A 19,146-nucleotide genomic window follows, 5' to 3' on the forward strand; every position below is an offset into this window, starting at 1 on the left:
ACCTGTTCTCCTTCCCCTCCATGAAGGGCTGCCTCTACAAAAAATTCCTCGACCGATCTCTAGCATTCCAAGCGGGCAAATGGAACAAATGCCTCTCTACCCTCATCTCCAATTCCCCCCACTATCAAACATTCCGGAAGCTAACCAAAACCTACCTCTTTGACAAATTCCTCTGATCAACCCCCTCTCCTCCCCCCTCCCCTCCTGACCTCTCCCCCTAAACCCTTACTACCTCATGTAACACTGCAATCTGTAACGCTGCTGTATCTAACTATAGCAATTGTAACCGCTCTGAACATATAACCTAGCTGCTAAAATAACTTCACAGTATATTTATTGTCAAAAAATGTAAAGGTAACCTGACCGAATTTGTATCGTCCAAAATGTAAATCTAACCTTAACGAAATTGTAACATCGCTGTAAATGTACAGTCTCTTCTTCTGTTAACCGCATAGAACTTCCATGGTAATGCGGTATACAAGAATAAAGTTATTATTATTATTAAAGTTATTATTCTGTATTCATGTTATGTGAACTTTATACCACAGGTAGCCCCAGAGACAAAAGCAGTGATGAAATGGATGAGGTCAATTCCATTTGTTCTGGCTGCCAGTCTTCATGGAGGCGACTTGGTAGTGTCATATCCTTTTGATTTTTCTAAACATCCATTGGAAGAAAAAATGCTCTCCCCTACTCCTGATGAGAAGGTAATAATTTTATAGTAAGGGTAAAATTTTGTCTAAAATAGAATTTTATTCAAAGTAAGATATGTTTATCTCATTAATTGAAAAATGGATTACTTGCAGGTTTTGATATTTTAATAAACTGACAAAATAATTATATTATTCAATACTATAGCACTATAGGGGGGAAGGGGATTGAATGAGGAGAGATCTAATCAAGGGATGCTCAGATTGAGGGAGGGATATTGACTAAGGGGTAATCTGATCAGGAGTGCTCAGATTCAAGGTGCACAGATCATAGGGTGGATATTTGGAGGTGAGCTGGTAGGGGGTGCTCAGCTCAGGAGGATGGTGATAGGGGAGGGGGGTGATTGCTGATACTTAGATTGGGAAGGGGGATTGTGTAGACCTGCCACTGGTGTGTATTTTCCAGCACTTTGACTTGTGTGGACTGAAACCTGTACATAGTTGCTTAAGTGCCAAGTCTTAAGAAGGTGATTCTGTAATCTTGTACCTTCATTTATGCATGCCTAGTATGTGTACTACCAAAATACAAAACCTTCCTCGGCGTCAGTGCAAGTTAAGTAGCAAAAATGATTTAAGTCTCCCCCCGTCCTTGAAAAAGTAATGTGAAATGCGTCGGCAAGGAGATTAACCGCATACAAGCTAAGTTATGCTACTTGGGTGGAAATCTGGACATCCCTCAAATGCTTGAGAATTTGTGTATATTCATGTGGTGAGTAAGAACCCTAACTGAGGAAGGTTTTGTGTTTTGGTAGTATGTGGACTATAAGTGCAAAGAAAATTAAAAGTACACTAAGGTCCTAATTCTATAAATGATGCTACAATTGTAGGCGGCGGTAGGCATCATGCCATTTAACGGACCATAAAAAAAGAGATTGATGCGGCAAACAATGCCTGCACACATGGAGGCATCTAGGCATGCCTACAGACGCCTAAGGCTGATGTATGATTGGCTTGCACTGAAAATGGCCTTAGGTGTCCATAGGCATGCCTAGGCATTTCTGAAGGTGCGAGTCAGATGTCTCAAATATAGACCTGTAAAATGCTGGCCTACATTTAAGTAAAGAATTGGCTAAGCAGTTCCTGACCCCGGAAGGAGTGATTGAAAACTGAAAATTCATCACTTAATGAATAGCTAATAAATAATAATAAATGGTGGGTGAATGGTGGACGTCAGTATGAGCCTTTCAATAGAAAATATAGGCTCGGGCTATATCTCATAGGTGACTAGCACCAGAACATAAGTCCAAATGAGAGTCGCCCCATACATCATTTTAGTCCACCTTAACATAACCACTGTTTAATGCTAATATAGAAAAAATACCTAAAAAATATTACCTTCAGGGGAGAGGACCACTAAAATATAAAAAATGAATATAAAAAATGTTTTTAGGCATCTGTACTAAAAATAGGTGTGATTCTGGACCCGTAGCCTAACAGTGATTGACAGGCGCCTAATATGACAAACACCGTTTCCAGAATCAGGCCCTAAGTGCTGTTCTGTAATGGTACAAATTAAACTATAGCTCATAATTGCAAGAGGGTGGATACATAAGTGGAGCATGGGTAGAACATAGGTGTGTCTCCGAGGTATGCATGTAATTTAAGAACACTAGAGATCACAGCTGCCATTTTGAGACTGGAGCTGCAACAGGCAGGAGTGAGTGGGCATTGTTCCTGTTGTTAGACCCCCAGGAGTCAGGGACTTCTGATCTTCATGGGGAATGAGGGGGGGGTCAGGATTAGGAGAAGGGAGGGGGGAATTCAAAATTGGTCAGGGCACCTGCTTATCTTATGCAAGTTCCAGTCAATTTTCACCCAGAAGCTGTATCAGTGAATATTAGCTGGGAAATACATAAGATCTTGTGATCAGCACAAGCTAGCATGGCCCCAGATATTCAGTGCTAGTGCCTAGTTATGGCCCAGCATTGAATATCAAATCTGCATTTAAAAATGCCGACTATTGCTGACTGACTGTTGATTAATAAGATTAGAGAATGCTAGCAATTATCCGCGTGAATATAATGTTCACTCTCTTCAGTGTTCTGTGTGCATTAAGCCCTATTCTGCAAATTGCACTTGCAACACATATAACCTCAGATTCTATATATGGTGCTCAAATTTGGGCGATAAAATTTCAACATATGCTTGCAACTTGGTTAACAAGCCATTGACTATCAATTAATTGACCTTAATAATCAATTATTGAAGTAAATTGGGACTAATTTGAATTTGTGTGTGCATCCTGTTGCTATTCTATAACACCAGGTCCCCAAATCCCATGGCATGCAACTCAAAAGGGGGCATGGCCAGAAGCGGGACATGGATGAGCCAGGATCGTGTTGAAATGTTGCACAGAGTTATAGAATAGCACCATTTAGTCACCCAAATATCATAAGTTAAGCATTGGCATTTACATTAGGTTTCTGCTGCATAAATCTCCCTCCCATAGGAGGGGCCGTAGGCATCTGAGCCAATTAGGGCCTTAAGCCCCTCCCCAGTACATCCCAGAATGCACCAGGAAGGGGACAGCCTGCCATTTTGAAGAGGCAGGCCTGTCAGCCAGAGGAAGTAGGCATTCCTCTGGCCAGTCTTTCCCTGTGATCCTGGGCAAGTCACTTAATCATCCACTGCCCCAGGTACATTAGATAGATTATGAGCCCATTGGGACAGATCGAAAAAATATTTGAAGTACCTGTATGTAAACTGCTTTGAGAGTGGTTGTAAAACTACAAAAAGGCGGTATACAAGTCCAAATCCCTTTCCCTTGCTGTAATTCTGCTTAAGCTCTGGCAAGTAAATTAATGGAAACACTTTTAAAACAGAGAATAGTGAAGTATCTGGGATCCAATGGATTACAGTATCCGAGACAACATGCATTCACTAGAGGCAGGTCTTGTCAGAGAAATTTGATTAATTTCTTTGACTATGTGACCAGAGAATTGGATAGAGGAGAACGTTAAATGTGCTGTATTTAGACTTTAGCAAAGCCTTTAACACTGTTCCACACAGGCATCTAATAAATAAAATGAATGTCCTCAGTTTGGGCCCCAATGTGATGGACTGGGTCAGGAACTGGTTGGATGGAAGGCAGCAGAATTAGTAGTCAATAGAGATTGCTCTGAGGAAAGGGATACTAACTGTGGTGCACCACAAGGTTTGGTTCTTGGGCCTGTTCTTTTAAACATTTTTGTAAGTGATGTTGCTGAAGGGTTATCCGGTAAGGTTTTCCCTCTTTGCAGATGATACCAAAATCTGAAATAGGATAGACACCCCTTATGGTGTCAATTACATTAGGAAGGACCTGGCAAAGCTTAAGATCATAAGAATAGCTTTACTGGGTCAGACCAATGGTCCATCCAGCCCAATATCCTGTCTTCACAGAGACCAATCCAAGTCACAAATACCTGGCAAAACCCCAGTTAGTAGCAGCATTCCATGCTACAGTTCCATGGTAAGCAGTGGCTAAGTCCATAGTCTGTCTCAATAGCAGACTATGAACTTTTCCTCTAGGAACTTGTCCAAACCTTTTTTTAAAACTAGCTATATTAACCGCTCTTACCACATTCTCTGGCAATGCATTCCAGAGCTTAGCTATTCTCTGAATGAAAAAATATTTCCTCCTATTGGTTTTAAAAGTACCAGTATTACTCTGTAACATCATCAAGTGTCCCCTAGTCTTTGTAAATCTTGATACGGTAAAAAATTGATTCTACACCACTCAGGATTTTGTAGACTTCAATTATATCTCTCCTCAGCCGTCTCTTCCAAGCTGAGGAGCCCTAACCTGTTTAATCTTTCTTCATACGAGAGGAGTTCCATCCCCTTTAACATCTTAGTCAATCTTCTTTGAACCTTTTTTAGTGCTGTTTGAAGAATAGCCTGAAATTTGGCAGCTAATGTTTAATGCTAAGAAATGCAAGGTCATGCACTTGGGCTGCAAAAACCCGAGACAGTGGCACAATTTAGGGGATGAAGAATTTTTGTGCATGAAAGAGGAGTGGGACTTTTTGTGATAGCGTGTGGCCAAACACGCTATCACAATCACGGATCTTAAGGTGGCCAAACAGGTTGGAAAGGTGATGGCCAAAGCCAGAAGGATACTTGGGTGCATAGTGAGAGGAATGGCCAGTAGGAAAAAGGATGTATTGATATCTCTGTATAAGACTGGTGAGAGTTCATTTAGAATATTGTGTATAAATCTGGAGAACACACCTTTAAAAAGATAAAAACAGGATGGAATGAAGAAGGCTATTAACCCTTTAATTGGTGGATGGTGAAATAGCTGCTTTATGTAACTTGATGTTGAATGAGAGCAACAGTACCAAATAATAGGCATTTGGAGGTGCAGATCTCCCATAAGAGCCATAGAAGACACATGTTGCTTCTGGGCAACAATGCCAAATAAAGGGCTAAAATGGTCAGTGGTCTTCATCATAAGATGTATGGGGATAGACTTAAAGATCTCAATATGTATACTTTGGAGGAAAGACAAGAGAGGGGAGTTATGATAGAGACATTTAAATACACATGAGGCAAGTCTCTTTCATTTGAAAGGAAAGTCTAGGTTTTCAAGGCCTACATTTCCAGTGCCTATCTGTGGCAAGAATCACTACTATTTTACCCTTAGACACTGGTAGGCACCTTCGTAGTCACAGTTCTGGTGCCGTTTGTTAAGTTGTTGTTTTATTAATGGCAGTTTAATTGTTTTTAAATTATGCAATTATGTTGATTTAAGGCAATTAAACCAATTAAGTTAGGCGGCAGTAGGGCAACTACCACCGCCTAACATTTGGTAGCTGTTGTAGAATCTGGCTCTAAGTGCTATTCTATAAAGGACACTTATTCTGGAGCACAGAAAAGAATAAATCCAGAGGAAGGCTACTAAAATGATCGGTGATCTATGTTATAAGGTGTTCGGGAATAAACTTAAATATCTTAATATTTATACTTTGGAGGAAAGGCAGGAAAGGGGAGATATGATAGAGACACTTATATACCTACATGGCATAAATATGCATGAAGCCAGTCTCTTTCAATTGAAAGTAAACTCCTGAGTGAGAGGGCATAGAATGAGGTTAAGAAGTGATTGATTGGCTCAGGAGTAATCTAAAGAAATACTTTTTTACAGAAATGGTGGTAGATGCATGGAATAGTTTCCTAGTAGAGGTGGTGGAGACAAAGACTGTCTAAATTCAAGAAAGTGTAGTACAGGCACATGGGATCTCTTAGGGAAAGGAGAGGATAGTGGATACTGGGTTCATAGACAATGGCGCGAAAGACAAAAGCGCGCGCTGCCGCGCCGCTTTAAATTACAGTTTTTAGGGGCTCCGACGGGGGGTTTTGTTGGGGAACCCCCCCAGTTTACTTAATAGACATCGCGCCAGCGTTATGGGTGGTTTGGGGGGTTGTAACCCTCCACATTTTACTGTAAACTGAACTTTTTCCCTAAAAACAGGGAAAAAGTGAAGTTTTCAGTAAAATGTGGGGGGTTACAACCCCCCACCCCCCACAACGCCCCCACAACGCGGCGCGATGTCTATTAAGTAAAGTGGGGGGGTTCCCCCCCACGCCCCCCGTCGGAGCCCTAAAAAACAGTAATTTAGAGCGGCACGGCGGCGCGCGCTGCGCTTAATTGTCTGGGCGCGCCTTTGTCCCGGTGCGCTTTTGACCTGACACCGTGGATACTGTGGATGGGTCATTTGGTATTTATCTGCCATCATGTTTCTATGTTATTAGTGTTTAGCACAAATTTTTTCCAGTGCTGATTTTGAGTGCGATTTAGAGAAATCCCACACACTTTCTTTTATAAAATAGGCACCTTCTAGGCAGCTAAATGTAGACACACTGTCATAGAATTGCCCTCTGTGTGCTAATTGCAATGCTTTTCTTTTTAGATTAGATTATCTGTTCTCAAATTGAACTATGTCATAACTTTCTTTTCAGATGTTTAAATTGTTGGCAAAATCATATGCAAATGCACATCCAGTAATGTCTGATAAATCCACTGAAAGATGTGGTGGCAACTTTGCAAGTAAAGATGGTATTATAAATGGTGCAGAATGGTACAGTTTTGCTGGAGGTAAGCCTGTTTGATTGCTTGGAGTAAGCATAGGGCTTGGTGCCCTCTAAATCTTGTAGGGCTAAGGATGAATTGATCCCTTTCCCTCACTATATGACTTCCTTACCCTTTATTACTTCACTATATGACTTCTTTACTCTTGGGTCCTTCAAAGTAAGCAGGCAAACAATACCAATGACATGATGAACTATATATTTTAATGGGCTTGGAGGATTGGAAATGAAGATTATACTGGAGTTCATTCTTAATATGTACCTCACTTCCTTTACCTTTGTCCATTTTGAGAATTAATTTAATTTCCAATGAATCACCATCCATATCTGTAATTAGACTTTACCTTCTTCTTCATCCAATTTTGGAACTCAAATGCATTTCAAAGAAACATCAAAGATCTGTTGATGAGAATAGGCGTATGGATAAGTAATGGAAACTGGGGAAGATGTACGTACACTGAAAGCTTGATTCATTATAATGATTTTTGCCCTCTAGAGCAGTGTTCCTCAACTTTTTACACCTATGAAGTGGCGAAAATAAAATAATTATATTGTGGACTGGCACCGGCCCATGGACCGGCGGTTGAAGAACATTGGCCTAAGTCATGGGCCAGACCCCGCCCCAGACCACGCCCCCATAATAGTACTAACTATAACACAATTTTTTCCATTCATTTTTCATATATACACACACAATATAATCTTATTAACACATAATGGTTAACCACAAAATTAAACTACACAAAGCTATATTCCTAAATTTGCCATTGGTGATTATATTTGTTTTTTTGCATCACAAAAAAAATGGTTTGATCGTAAACTACACAAAGCACACTGTATGCTTCTCAACATTCATTCCTACCAGAAAACAGATAATTCCTTTGCAAATGTGGGATCAAAAACTAAAAGTACTAATATATACAAACAAACCCTAAGATGCAAGACTCTGCATGCAGTACAACCCCAGAGAAAAAGAAACAAATGCATTTCTTCCTGAACAGTGCAAAATACAGATAACAGATGTAAATTCTCAAAATTGACACAATTCAATCACTAAATTAAAAAATAAAATCATTCCCCCTGCCATTGTTGTCTCCTTCCCTCCATGCTGTGCCTTACCGTCTGCTACCTGCTCCCGCCTGGCCGTTTTATGCCGCCCCCGATGTTATCTTTGAGCCGGCTCCTTCTTCCTCACTGACTCGGTGCACAAAGCTGCAGGCAACGGCTCCTTTCACGTCCCACACCTCATCTGGAAGCCTTCCCTCTGACATTGCGACATCAGAGAGAAGGCTTCTGGTTCAGGCGTAGAAGCCACTGTCCGTGGCTTTGGGCAATGCGGCAGTGAGGAAGAGGGAGCCGGCCCAAAGATAAGGCCACATCGATCGCACTGTGGATTGGCGGAGGAAGAACACTGTTTCGAGCACGATGCCCGTGGACCGGCAGCAAATTTCTGTGTACCGGCATAGGTCCACGGACTGGTGGTTGAAGAACACTACTCTAGAGCAGTGTTTTTCAACCGCTGTTCCGCGGCACACTAGTGTGCCGCGAGATGTTGCCTGGTGTGCCGCAGGGCCGCCGGGCCCGGAGCTGACAGGGGGCTCGAGGCAGGGGCTCCAGTAGCTCGCCAAGGCAAAGTGAGTCGATCACCCAGGACTCACTTTGTCTTGGCGATCTAATCTATCGAGCCGATAAGTCTTCTTCTCCCCGACGTCAATTCTGTAGTTGGAGAGGAAGTTCGGGCCAGCCAATCGCTGCCTGGCTGGGCGGAACTTCCTCTCCGATTGCAGAATTAACGTCAGGGAGAGCATGCGTCGGCGTCGGCTTTGGGGCCTGTTATCCATTGGTGGGTCCTGTTCCCCGATGGCAGCGGCAGTGGCAGTGGCTTGGGGAACGGCAGGGAGAAAGAAAGAAAGGGGGCAGGCAGGGAAACAGAAGGAAAGAAGAGAAAAAGAAAGAAAGGTCAGGGAGAGAGGAAGAAAAAGTTGGGGGAGGGAATGAGGTGTGGAGGAGAGAAAGCATACAGGCTGATAGAAGGGAAGAAAGATTGGATGCACAGTCAGAAGAAGAAAGTGCAACCAGAAATCACCAGACAAGGTAGGAAAAATGATTTTATTTTAAATTTAGCAAAGTGGAGGCAGTATTACCACAGTTTTCAAAGGAATTTGCCCAAATAACTTAATAGTTAACTGGGTAAATTCCCAGAGATGAAAACTTCCCTTCACTTACTATGCACAGTTCTGAATTTATATCTGCTGTCTATATTTTACAATATGGTCACCTTTTACTAAACCGCAATAGTGGTTTTTAGCGCAGGGAGCCTATGAGCGTCAAGAGCAGCGCTGGGCATTCAGCGCAGCTCCCTGTGCTAAAAACTGCTATTGTGGTTTATTAAAAAGGATGGAGGGTATATTTGTCTATTTTTGTATGCTATAAAAACCAAATACAGAGAGAGACTGAGAGCTGTTGACGAAGAGCTACGTGTGTGTCTTTCTTCGATTCCAGCCAGAATATCAGCTTTGTGTTCAGCCAAACAGGCCCAGGTTTCGCACTGAATAAAGTATTTTATAATTTTTATTTCGTAATAAAGTAATTATAAAATACTTTCTTTGTGTTTATTTGATTCCTATTCAAGAGAATTACTTTATATATAGTCAATATAGGCAGAGAGTTAAATTTTTTAACATTTTCTAATGGTGGTGTGCCTCGTGATTTTTTTCATGAAACAAGTGTGCCTTTGCCCAAAAAAGGTTGAAAAACACTGCTCTAGAGGATATACTGTGAAAAAAAATAAAACAAACAAAGTTTCTTAAAAACAGATATTAGGGAGGTGAATGGAGGGGCAAGATGGCGTCCTGAGCAGTTAGCTGAGAGGAGCATCCCCCAAACTGCAGGCAATTTTTCTAGAATTAATTGTTGGTGGAACAGTCTTTATGCCTAAAAGAAGGGCGAAACAGAGGGGCTTCCCTCTACCTACCTCTGGCTCTTCAACGTCGCGGCAGACTGTAATTACAGTGTTTACAGTCCAGCCTTCTATGTCGGGCGCTTCTGCTGCTGTGAGTGGGGGAACTCACAGCTTGGACGGCGAGATGTCACTCTCGTTGAGCCTGCGAGGACCGCACCCCCCCCCCAATCCCCGGAGAATCACCGGTGATGCAGACTTTGCAGGAGGGCTCGCTGAGCATATTGAGCGAGCCACAGTCTGCACCCGACGTAGACCCGGAAGTGAAAACAACAATGCCGACTCCTGGATTGGAGCTGCTGTGTCTTGGGAGTGTGGAAACAGTGGGAGCAAGCGGTGGTGAGGCAGTTGGAGCCCAGAGATTACTTTCTGGGGAAGAAACCAAAGAAAATCTGGCATTTATCTCCCCCCTCAAGCCGCTTGTGAGACCACAGGTAGTAACATTGGATTCAATCTGGACGGCGATTGAGAATTTACATCTGGTATGTCTGGTATGCACTAACTTTGTTTCTATTGCTCAAAATTCAAGCTCTAGGATAACCCATTTAGAGACTTCAGTTCAACAGCACCAGGTGGATTTAAACAAATTAGAGAAATTAACAATTGAGACCTCGAATTTGGTTACTAAACAAATGTCTGATAAAATGATGCTTTTGAGGAAGATTGAAAATCTAGAAAATCAACAAAAAAACTTGAATTTAAGGATTTTAAATTTTCCGATTGCTAAGTTTATGTTACCACATGAACTCTTTAAGAACTTCATGGTAACAGTCCTAAAGGTTCCGGAAGCAAGTCTTCCCCCCTTACAGAGGATATATTATTTAAAACAAATGCAAAAGGGGAAAACTGTAGTAGATGAAGATACACAATTAGATGTTTCTGCTATATTGCAATCTTCTGATATTGAAATTTAGGGACGGGCGACATTGTTGGTCTCTCTTGTCTTTCTACAGGATAAAGAAATGCTGTTGAAGTTATATTTTAATTTAAAACAAATCACCTATTTAGGTGATAGGGTATATATATTTCCAGACGTCTCAAAATGGACACAATCTAGGAGGAAAGAATTTCTATTATTGCACCCAAGAGTGATAGCCCTGGGGGCAGTGTTTCAATTGCGATTTCCTTGCAAATGTTTTGTTTCCCATCAGGGGAGTAAGTATATATTTTTTGAACCTGCCCAATTAGGTTTTTTTCTTGAGGGGAAAGGTATATCGACTCATCCAGAATGAAACTTGTTAAGTAATGCGGTGATTATTTCAAGAGTAGGTTAACAATTAGTGCTGCTCTCTTTTTCTTTCTCTCTTTATTTCATTGTATATGAATCCCTTTTCCCTGAGGGACTTACTTTAATCTTTCCTCTTCTAATTATATTGTGGACTGTATATGATAATTATTACTTTGTTTTATTTCTTGGTACTTAGTTTGTATGGCTAAGTGATGTTATACTTTTGTATTTCCTTTTACATCTATGTATTTGGATGTATTGAAATGAAAAAATAATAATAATTTTAAAAAACCCAGATATTAGGAAGTGTGAGGGAGTTTATAGGAAATTACCATTCCTCCTTAATAGCGCTCTCTCACAATCACAGAGCCACCTTAAAAGGTGGGCCACAGAGCAAGGAAGGGATGATTCAGCAGGACAAGAGAGGGCATGCTCAAGACAGGATAAAACTCTCAGCATAGAGCAGTCAGGAGACCAGAAAACAGAGAAGCCTTCTACCTTATACCTCCAGCACAGACCTATAAGCTGCTGCAGAAGCTCTGCTCAAGTAGGCCCAGTATATTCTGGACCCAACTAAACTGTTGTTGGAACTAAGGGCTAAAAGAAGCACACAAGAGGGAAAAATAAAACAAAAGTCCACAATGCAAAGAGTATAGAAGGCCACAGATGGAACAAACATGTGGAGTCATAATCAAATGGAAAGCAACTTTATTGCAAGACCTGAGACAGCCCATATTTTGGCAGTTGCCTGCATCAGGAGGCAAAATCACCAAAACAAACTTTCTATCCAATAAGGACAATAAATTCCAATCGAGCAGTGGTTTCACCAAATGGCTAATTTCCATGTTTCTGTCAGTCCCCAATATGGTCACGGGGACTAACTTTGAGGCTCTTTTAAGCCCTGTCCTTAAATTTATTGAATAAAAAACAAATACATTCCTTCCCCTAGTTTCTAGTTTAAAAGCTGCTCTATCTCCTTTTTAAATGTTGATGCCAGCAGCCTGTAGAGAAGATTTAAAATTGTATTGCAATTTGTTGATAGGCGCGTGCATTGCAATTTCTCGATATGCGTGTGTTTCGGCCTCAGCACCCTGCCTCAGGAGCCTACAATTTTATTGACACACAGAACAATAAAACAATACAGTATTATAAATAAATAAATATACATAAAGCAACACCAATAATGCTATACAGATGTCGTAAGAATACAAGGATGTATAAAAAGGTTAAAAACAACATTAAACTATAAGTATAATTAAAAAGAAAATGTTAACAAAAATGTGTGGGATGCATGCAAACATATATTTTGCAGATGTACTGCTTGATCTGATATTACAGAACCCAAATGTTTCCATAATAGGAGTATAGACACCTTGTTAACTTTCACTACAAAAGAGTAATACACTGTAAATGTCAAAACATGACATGCATCAAAGCATATACCAATTCAAAGCACATACTGTTTCAGATGCCAGACCATTGTAGCAACAAGCAGAATCAAACCATTCAAAATATTTAGCATATATAATCATCAAAACATTTAAAATGTATATAGGCCCAGCAATAATTCAACATTTAAAATGTGCAGAATGGCATCGCTCTCAAGGAGCACCTGAACAATATAATATTTATCCTAAACAAGATAAAAATGTCAAACTCCAGATATACTTAGCAAACAGAGATAATAAAACATATATGTATATTTTAAAAAAATTTAATTAAAAACAACTTAGGAAAGATGGTGGATCGAAGAACTACTACAAGTTCAAGTGTGTGACATCAGTGGCAAACAATTAGGGCTCCTTTAATTAAGCCGCGTTAGTGGTTTAACGCGCGCTAAACCGCCGGCCGCGCTAGCCGCTACCGCCTCCTCTTGAGCAGGCGGTAGTTTTTCGGCTAGCGGGGTTAGCGCGTGATTAAAAGTCGTGTGCGCTAAAGCTGCTAACGCGGCTTAATAAAAGGAGCCCTTAGTGTAGTGAAGGCACATGCACAATATTGTACAAACATACCTTGTAATTCACTTTCAATGTGATATAGAGTAGCACCTCTAATAGGGCTTCTTTTACAAAGGTGCACTAGCGTTTTTAGCGCACACACAGGATTAGCATGCTATAGCGTGGGCTAGCCGAAAAACTACCGCCTGCTTTAAAGGAGGCGGTAGTGGCTAGTGTGTGCGGCATTTTAGCGCACGTTAGCGTGCCTTTGTAAAAGGAGCCCATAATGAAAAACCAATGTGTGAGAAACGGTGTCAGGTCAAAAGCGCGCCGGGACAAAGGTGCGCCCAGACAATTGAGCGCAGCGCGTGCCGCCGCGCCGCTCTAAATTACTGTTTTTAGCGCTCCGACGGCGGGGTGTGGGGGGGAACCCCCCCACTTTACTTAATAGACATTGCGCCGCGTTGTGGGGTGTGTGGGGGGTTGTAACCACCCACATTTTACTGAAAACTCCTGTTTTTAGGGAAAAAGTTTAGTTTACAGTAAAATGTGGAGGGTTAAAACCCCCCATAACGCCGGTGCGATGTCTATTAAGTAAACTGGGGGGGTTCCCCCAAAAAACACCCCGTCGGAGCCCCTAAGAACTGTAATTTAGAGCGGCGCGGCAGCACGCACTGCGCTCAATTGTCAGCGCGCGCTTTTGTCTTTCGCGCCGTTGTCTATGAACCGTGAGAAACACACTATAAATTTCAAAAGAAACATATGACTGCACAGCGCTGCGTGCGTCTGGTAGCACTATAGAAATAATTAATAGTAGCAGTATTAGTAGAATGCTTCCAAATATTGGGCCCATCGAACAACAATCATAAATGGAGCCCAATATTTGGAAGCACCTGTGAGCACTTGAAGTCTCTTTCTCCCAGGTATATGAACTACAATCTATATATACAGTGGTGCCTCACACAACGAACTTAATTGGTTCCAGGAGCAAGTTTGTTATGTGAAACGTTCGTTATGTGAAACGCGTTTTCCCATAGGAATACATGTAAAAAAAAATAATTCGTTCTGCAGCATAAAATATGCTAAGATGACATAAAAAAGATAAATTTTTGGTTATTATTTTTATTTAGATACATCTAAAAACATAATTGTTTTTTAAAACAACACACATTTTTTAAATTTAAAGACAGACTAAGTAGAGTCTAATTTTACAGTGAGAGGGCAGAGTCTCAGCGGCAAAAACTGGGACTTAACTGTTCTTTTTTTTTTTTTCTACCGTGTTTCCCCGATGATAAGGCAGGGCCATCAAATAAGACAGCCCCCCCCTTTTTAGAAAAAAATGTAAAATAAGGCACCCCCCCGCAAATAAGCCACCCACCGATACCTGCGCTTACCCGAATCGGGTGGTACGGTGGGTGACTCCGTGTAGTCCCTGGCACCCCCGACACGATCGGGGCAAGAGGGAGCTCAAGCCCTCTTGCCCCCCCGACTCCCCGACACGATCGGGGCAAGAGGGAGCTCAAGCCCTCTTGCCCCCCCCCCCGACTCCCCGACACGATCGGGGCAAGAGGGAGCTCAAGCCCTCTTGCCCCCCCGCCTCCCCGACACGATCGGGGCAAGAGGGAGCTCAAGCCCTCTTGCCCCCCCCCCGACTCCCCGACACGATCGGGGCAAGAGGGAGCTCAAGCCCTCTTGCCCCCCCGACTCCCCGACACGATCGGGGCAAGAGGGAGCTCAAGCCCTCTTGCCCCCCCGACTCCCCGACACGATCGGGGCAAAAGGGAGCCCAAGCCCTCTTGCCCCGCCGATTCCCCAACTCCCCGACAATATCGGGCCAGGAGGGAGCCCAAGTCCTCCTGGCCACGGCGACCCCCTAACCCCACCCTGCACTACATTACGGGCAGGAGGGATCCCAGGCCCTCCTGCCCTCGACGCAAACCCCCCCTCCCCCCAACGACCGCCCTCCCCCAAGAACCTCCGACCGACCCCCAGCCGACCCGCGACCCCCCTGGCCGACCCCCACGACACCCCCAACCCCCTTCCCCGTACCTTTCTGTAGTTGGCCGGACAGACGGGAGCCAAACCCGCCTGTCCGGCAGGCAGCCATCGACGGAATGAGGCCGGATTGGCCCATCCGTCCCAAAGCTCCGCCTACTGGTGGGGCCTAAGGCGCCTGGGCCAATCAGAATAGGCCCGGGAGCCTTAGGTCCCTCCTGGGGGCAGGGCCTGAGGCACATGGCCTCATTCCGTCGATGGCTGCCTGCCGGACAGGCGGGTTTGGCTCCCGTCTGTCCGGCCAACTACAGAAAGGTACGGGGAAGGGGGTTGGGGGTGTCGTGGGGGTCGGCCAGGGGGGTCGCGGGTCGGCTGGGGGGTCGGTCGGAGGTTCTTGGGGGGGGGCGGTCGTTGGGGGGAGGGGGGGTTTGCGTCGAGGGCAGGAGGGCCTGGGATCCCTCCTGCCCGTAATGTAGTGCAGGGTGGGGTTAGGGGGTCGCCGTGGCCAGGAGGACTTGGGCTCCCTCCTGGCCCGATATTGTCGGGGAGTTGGGGAATCGGCGGGGCAAGAGGGCTTGGGCTCCCTTTTGCCCCGATCGTGTCGGGGAATCGGCGGGGCAAGAGGGCTTGGGCTCCCTTTTGCCCCGATCGTGTCGGGGAGTCGGGGGGGCAAGAGGGCTTGAGCTCCCTCTTGCCCCGATCGTGTCGGGGAGTCGGGGGGGCAAGAGGGCTTGAGCTCCCTCTTGCCCCGATCGTGTCGGGGAGTCGGGGGGGGGCAAGAGGGCTTGAGCTCCCTCTTGCCCCGATCGTGTCGGGGAATCGGCGGGGCAAGAGGGCTTGGGCTCCCTTTTGCCCCGATCGTGTCGGGGAGTCGGGGGGGCAAGAGGGCTTGAGCTCCCTCTTGCCCCGATCGTGTCGGGGAGTCGGGGGGGCAAGAGGGAACCAGGCGGAGAGAGGGCAGTTAAGCGCAGTGCCTGCGCGGAAGGATGCAGCTCGGGCGACTTCGTTGTGTGAAACGAAGTTCGTTGTACGGATCAAGACATAAAGTTCGTTGTGCGCAGCGTTCGCTGTGCGAGGCGTCCGTTATGCGAGGCACCACTGTATATATAAAATCGGAGGTATGTATGTATGTATGTGTGTATGTGCCGCGATCACGCAAAAACGGCTTGACCGATTTGAACGAAACTTGGTATGCAGATCCCTCACTACCTGGGATGATATGTTCTGGGGGTATCGTGGCCCACCTACACACGTGGACGGAGCTACAAAGAGAAAATCAGATTTCACCCATTCATGTCAATGGAAAAAATGTAAAAAGCTGCCATTCTCACAGTAATTCAAAAACGGCTTGACCGATTTGAACAAAACTTGGTATGCAGATCCCTCACTACCTGGGGTGATATGTTCTGGGGGTCTCGCGGCCCACCTGCACACGTGGGCGGAGCTACAAAGAGAAAATCAGATTTCACCCATTCATGTCAATGGAAAATATGTAAAAAGCTGCCATTCTCACAGTAATTCAAAAACGGCTTGACCGATTTGAACGAAACTTGGTATGCAGATCCCTCACTACCTCGGGTGATATGTTCTGGGGGTCTCGCGGCCCACAACTCTATGTTGCTTGCTCAAGGGTGGGTTCACCCAATAATTTATATGTTCTTGCTCCAGGAGGTGAAACTAAAATTGTTGTTTATAATCACGTTTTGCGTTAGTTGTATTGTATTCATTTTGTCAAATATTTCACATTATAATTTGAATATTGTACTTTTTATTAAGCTGTAAAAAAATAATTTCATTCACCACTATAAAGTAACTTTATTTGAATCCATTTACAGTGTTATTGCTATAATTAAATACCCGTGCAACGCCGGGGCATCAGCTAGTACTGCATAAGAATGATTTAAGTAAACCTAGAGGGTTTGATCCAACGGTTTTCTATATTATTTGAATTGAGTTGTCATTGTTTGACTGTAGCAATGCCAACAAGAATTCATTTTAAAACATCTATTTGTTTCATTTCAAAATAAGGTATGGCAGATTTTACTTATCTTCACACCAACTGTTTTGAAGTTACTGTGGAGCTGGGATGTGATAAATTCCCCATTGAAGATGAATTGTATTCAGCATGGAAGGACAACAAAGAGTCTCTTCTGACCTACATGGAAATGGTACATCGTTTGACTTTGCATAGTCTTTCATATGAAGAATAGTTTTAAAGAGTCATTTTCAAAAATGTTTCAGTAGGTGCAAAGGTACACATTTTTTAAAATTTTCTATTTGGATCTTTAGCACCAGACTCTCTTTTTTGTGTGTATAAATATGGCACTCTGGCTCTGATTCTATAAAAGATTCCTTAAGTTAGGTGTCTAGATTGGTGTGCCTAACTGGTCTAGGCATCTAACTTAATATTTTTAATTGGTTTAATTAGTGCTGATCATTAAAAGTGCCAAAAACTATTTTAAAAAATTACAAATTAATTAGCTGGTAGGCGCCTACCACTTCAATGTAGGCATCTACACCAAGGCGCCTACTGGCAAGTAGGCATTCAAGTAGGCATTGTTGGGGCAGATTTGAGGTGGATTTTGGTTCTGGTAGGTGCCTATCTTTGGCACACTCATTTAGACCACGAAAACTCCGGTCTAAGATTTTAGTGCCTACCGGTGTCTAAGAATGCTTAGGCGCTATTAGGCACAGTTCTATAAAAGGTACCTAGCGGATGATTGACAACCACACACAACGGCACCTAGAAACTATGTTCTGTTTATAAAATCAGGGCCTTTATATATGGAAATGTGCTTTTACATAATTACCTGCCCAATGATGCAGATAAGTGTGGAGGAATAGCCTAATGGTTAGTGCAGTGGCCTGAGAACCAGGGGAACTGGTTTGAATCCCACATCAGCTTCTTTTGACTCTGGGCAAGTCACTTAACCCATGTAATTAATCGTAACCAAGAAAATGTGGTATTAAATCCCATAAACTTATGTGCATAAGGGACAAATTTTATGAGGGCTGGTTGAAAAGTCTTGAGACTTCCTCTCTCTTTTTTTTTCTTTCTAACCAAGAAGTAGAGGTGTCAGCACTGTGCTGGTTCTTATGAAGCTCATACATTGATGTTTCTGAACCTGCTGTTGGACTGCTGTAGTTTTCATTGTTGGGTCACAGTGAGAAGAAGAAATTTGTATTATTTCATCATGGAAAATGAAGAAGTGTCTTTGAGAGTGCACCAGAGGTGTGTGATTGAATTTTGTGTTAAACATGGAAAGAGCGGTAATGAAACTCTTGAAACGCTAGGGCAAGCGTACAGTGGTGAAACCATTAGCTGTGCTGCAGTATTTCAGTGGTGGAAGCACATCAGAGGGTGACACGTGACTGATGAAGCACATTCTGGGAAGTGAGAGACTCACTTTTGCTAAGACCTTACATAAACCTTCATTTAAAAAAAAAATCACAATGACTAAAGGTGGTTACGAACGTCAACATTGCCAAAACTACAGAGATGTTGCAAAATTGACAGAAGGCACATTTGCTGAAGAAACAGTGTTTTTTTTCTCCAAGACAATGCCTTGCCACATGTTGCTGCTGTTACATTGGCAATACTGACTGAAATTAATAGGACAGCACTGGAACACCCTCCATATAGCCCAGACTTAGCGCCCTGTGATTTCTGGGCATTCTCAACCCTGAGAAAAACAACTAAGCGGAAAGAAGTTCTCTTCAGATGATGAAGTGAAAAACACCACAGTCGCAGCACTAAAAATGATGTTGTAAAAAGTCTACTGCACATCTTTGAATCATTTTTGATATGCTGCAAAAAAATATTGAACATGAGGGACGCTACTTTGTTGGTTTTTTTCCATATCTTTATTCATTTTAAAAACCAACATCAAATGCAAAATATTATCAAAGAATGTACAAAATAAATAGCACTTAATTCCATCAAATGATATAATACATATCTCTTCCCCCCTACCCTTTCATACAGTATAAAGACAATCAAGAGTAATACAAATGATCATGATAAACAAAATTGCAATCAAATAATAAATTAAAGGTATATCCCCCCCCCCATCCACCCATTCTGGATGTGTATAAACAAAGGGCTAAAACTAATGATCAATCTTTGCAAAATTTTGTCAATAGGTCCCAAACCTCCTTGAATTTCTTATAATGTCCCAATTGTATTGCACTCATACGTTCAAATTTATAAGTTTGGCACAAGGATTCCCATCAAAAACTATAGTTTAA

General features: G+C 43.1%; 1 protein-coding gene across 1 annotated transcript in view; it reads left to right on the top strand.

Moving 5' to 3' along the window:
• The window catches only part of CPZ (carboxypeptidase Z), a 119,844-nt gene that overhangs the window by 73,771 nt on the left and 26,927 nt on the right, over positions 1 to 19,146 (top strand). The window contains exons 7-9 of the mRNA XM_033950196.1: positions 549 to 707; positions 6,654 to 6,789; positions 16,927 to 17,066. Of these exons, the coding sequence (XP_033806087.1) occupies positions 549 to 707; positions 6,654 to 6,789; positions 16,927 to 17,066 (435 nt within the window). The remainder of the gene's footprint in view (positions 1 to 548; positions 708 to 6,653; positions 6,790 to 16,926; positions 17,067 to 19,146) is intronic.

The sequence above is a fragment of the Geotrypetes seraphini genome, chromosome 1, assembly GCF_902459505.1.
Source record: "Geotrypetes seraphini chromosome 1, aGeoSer1.1, whole genome shotgun sequence".
In the NCBI taxonomy this organism is placed as follows: Eukaryota; Metazoa; Chordata; class Amphibia; order Gymnophiona; family Dermophiidae; genus Geotrypetes; species Geotrypetes seraphini.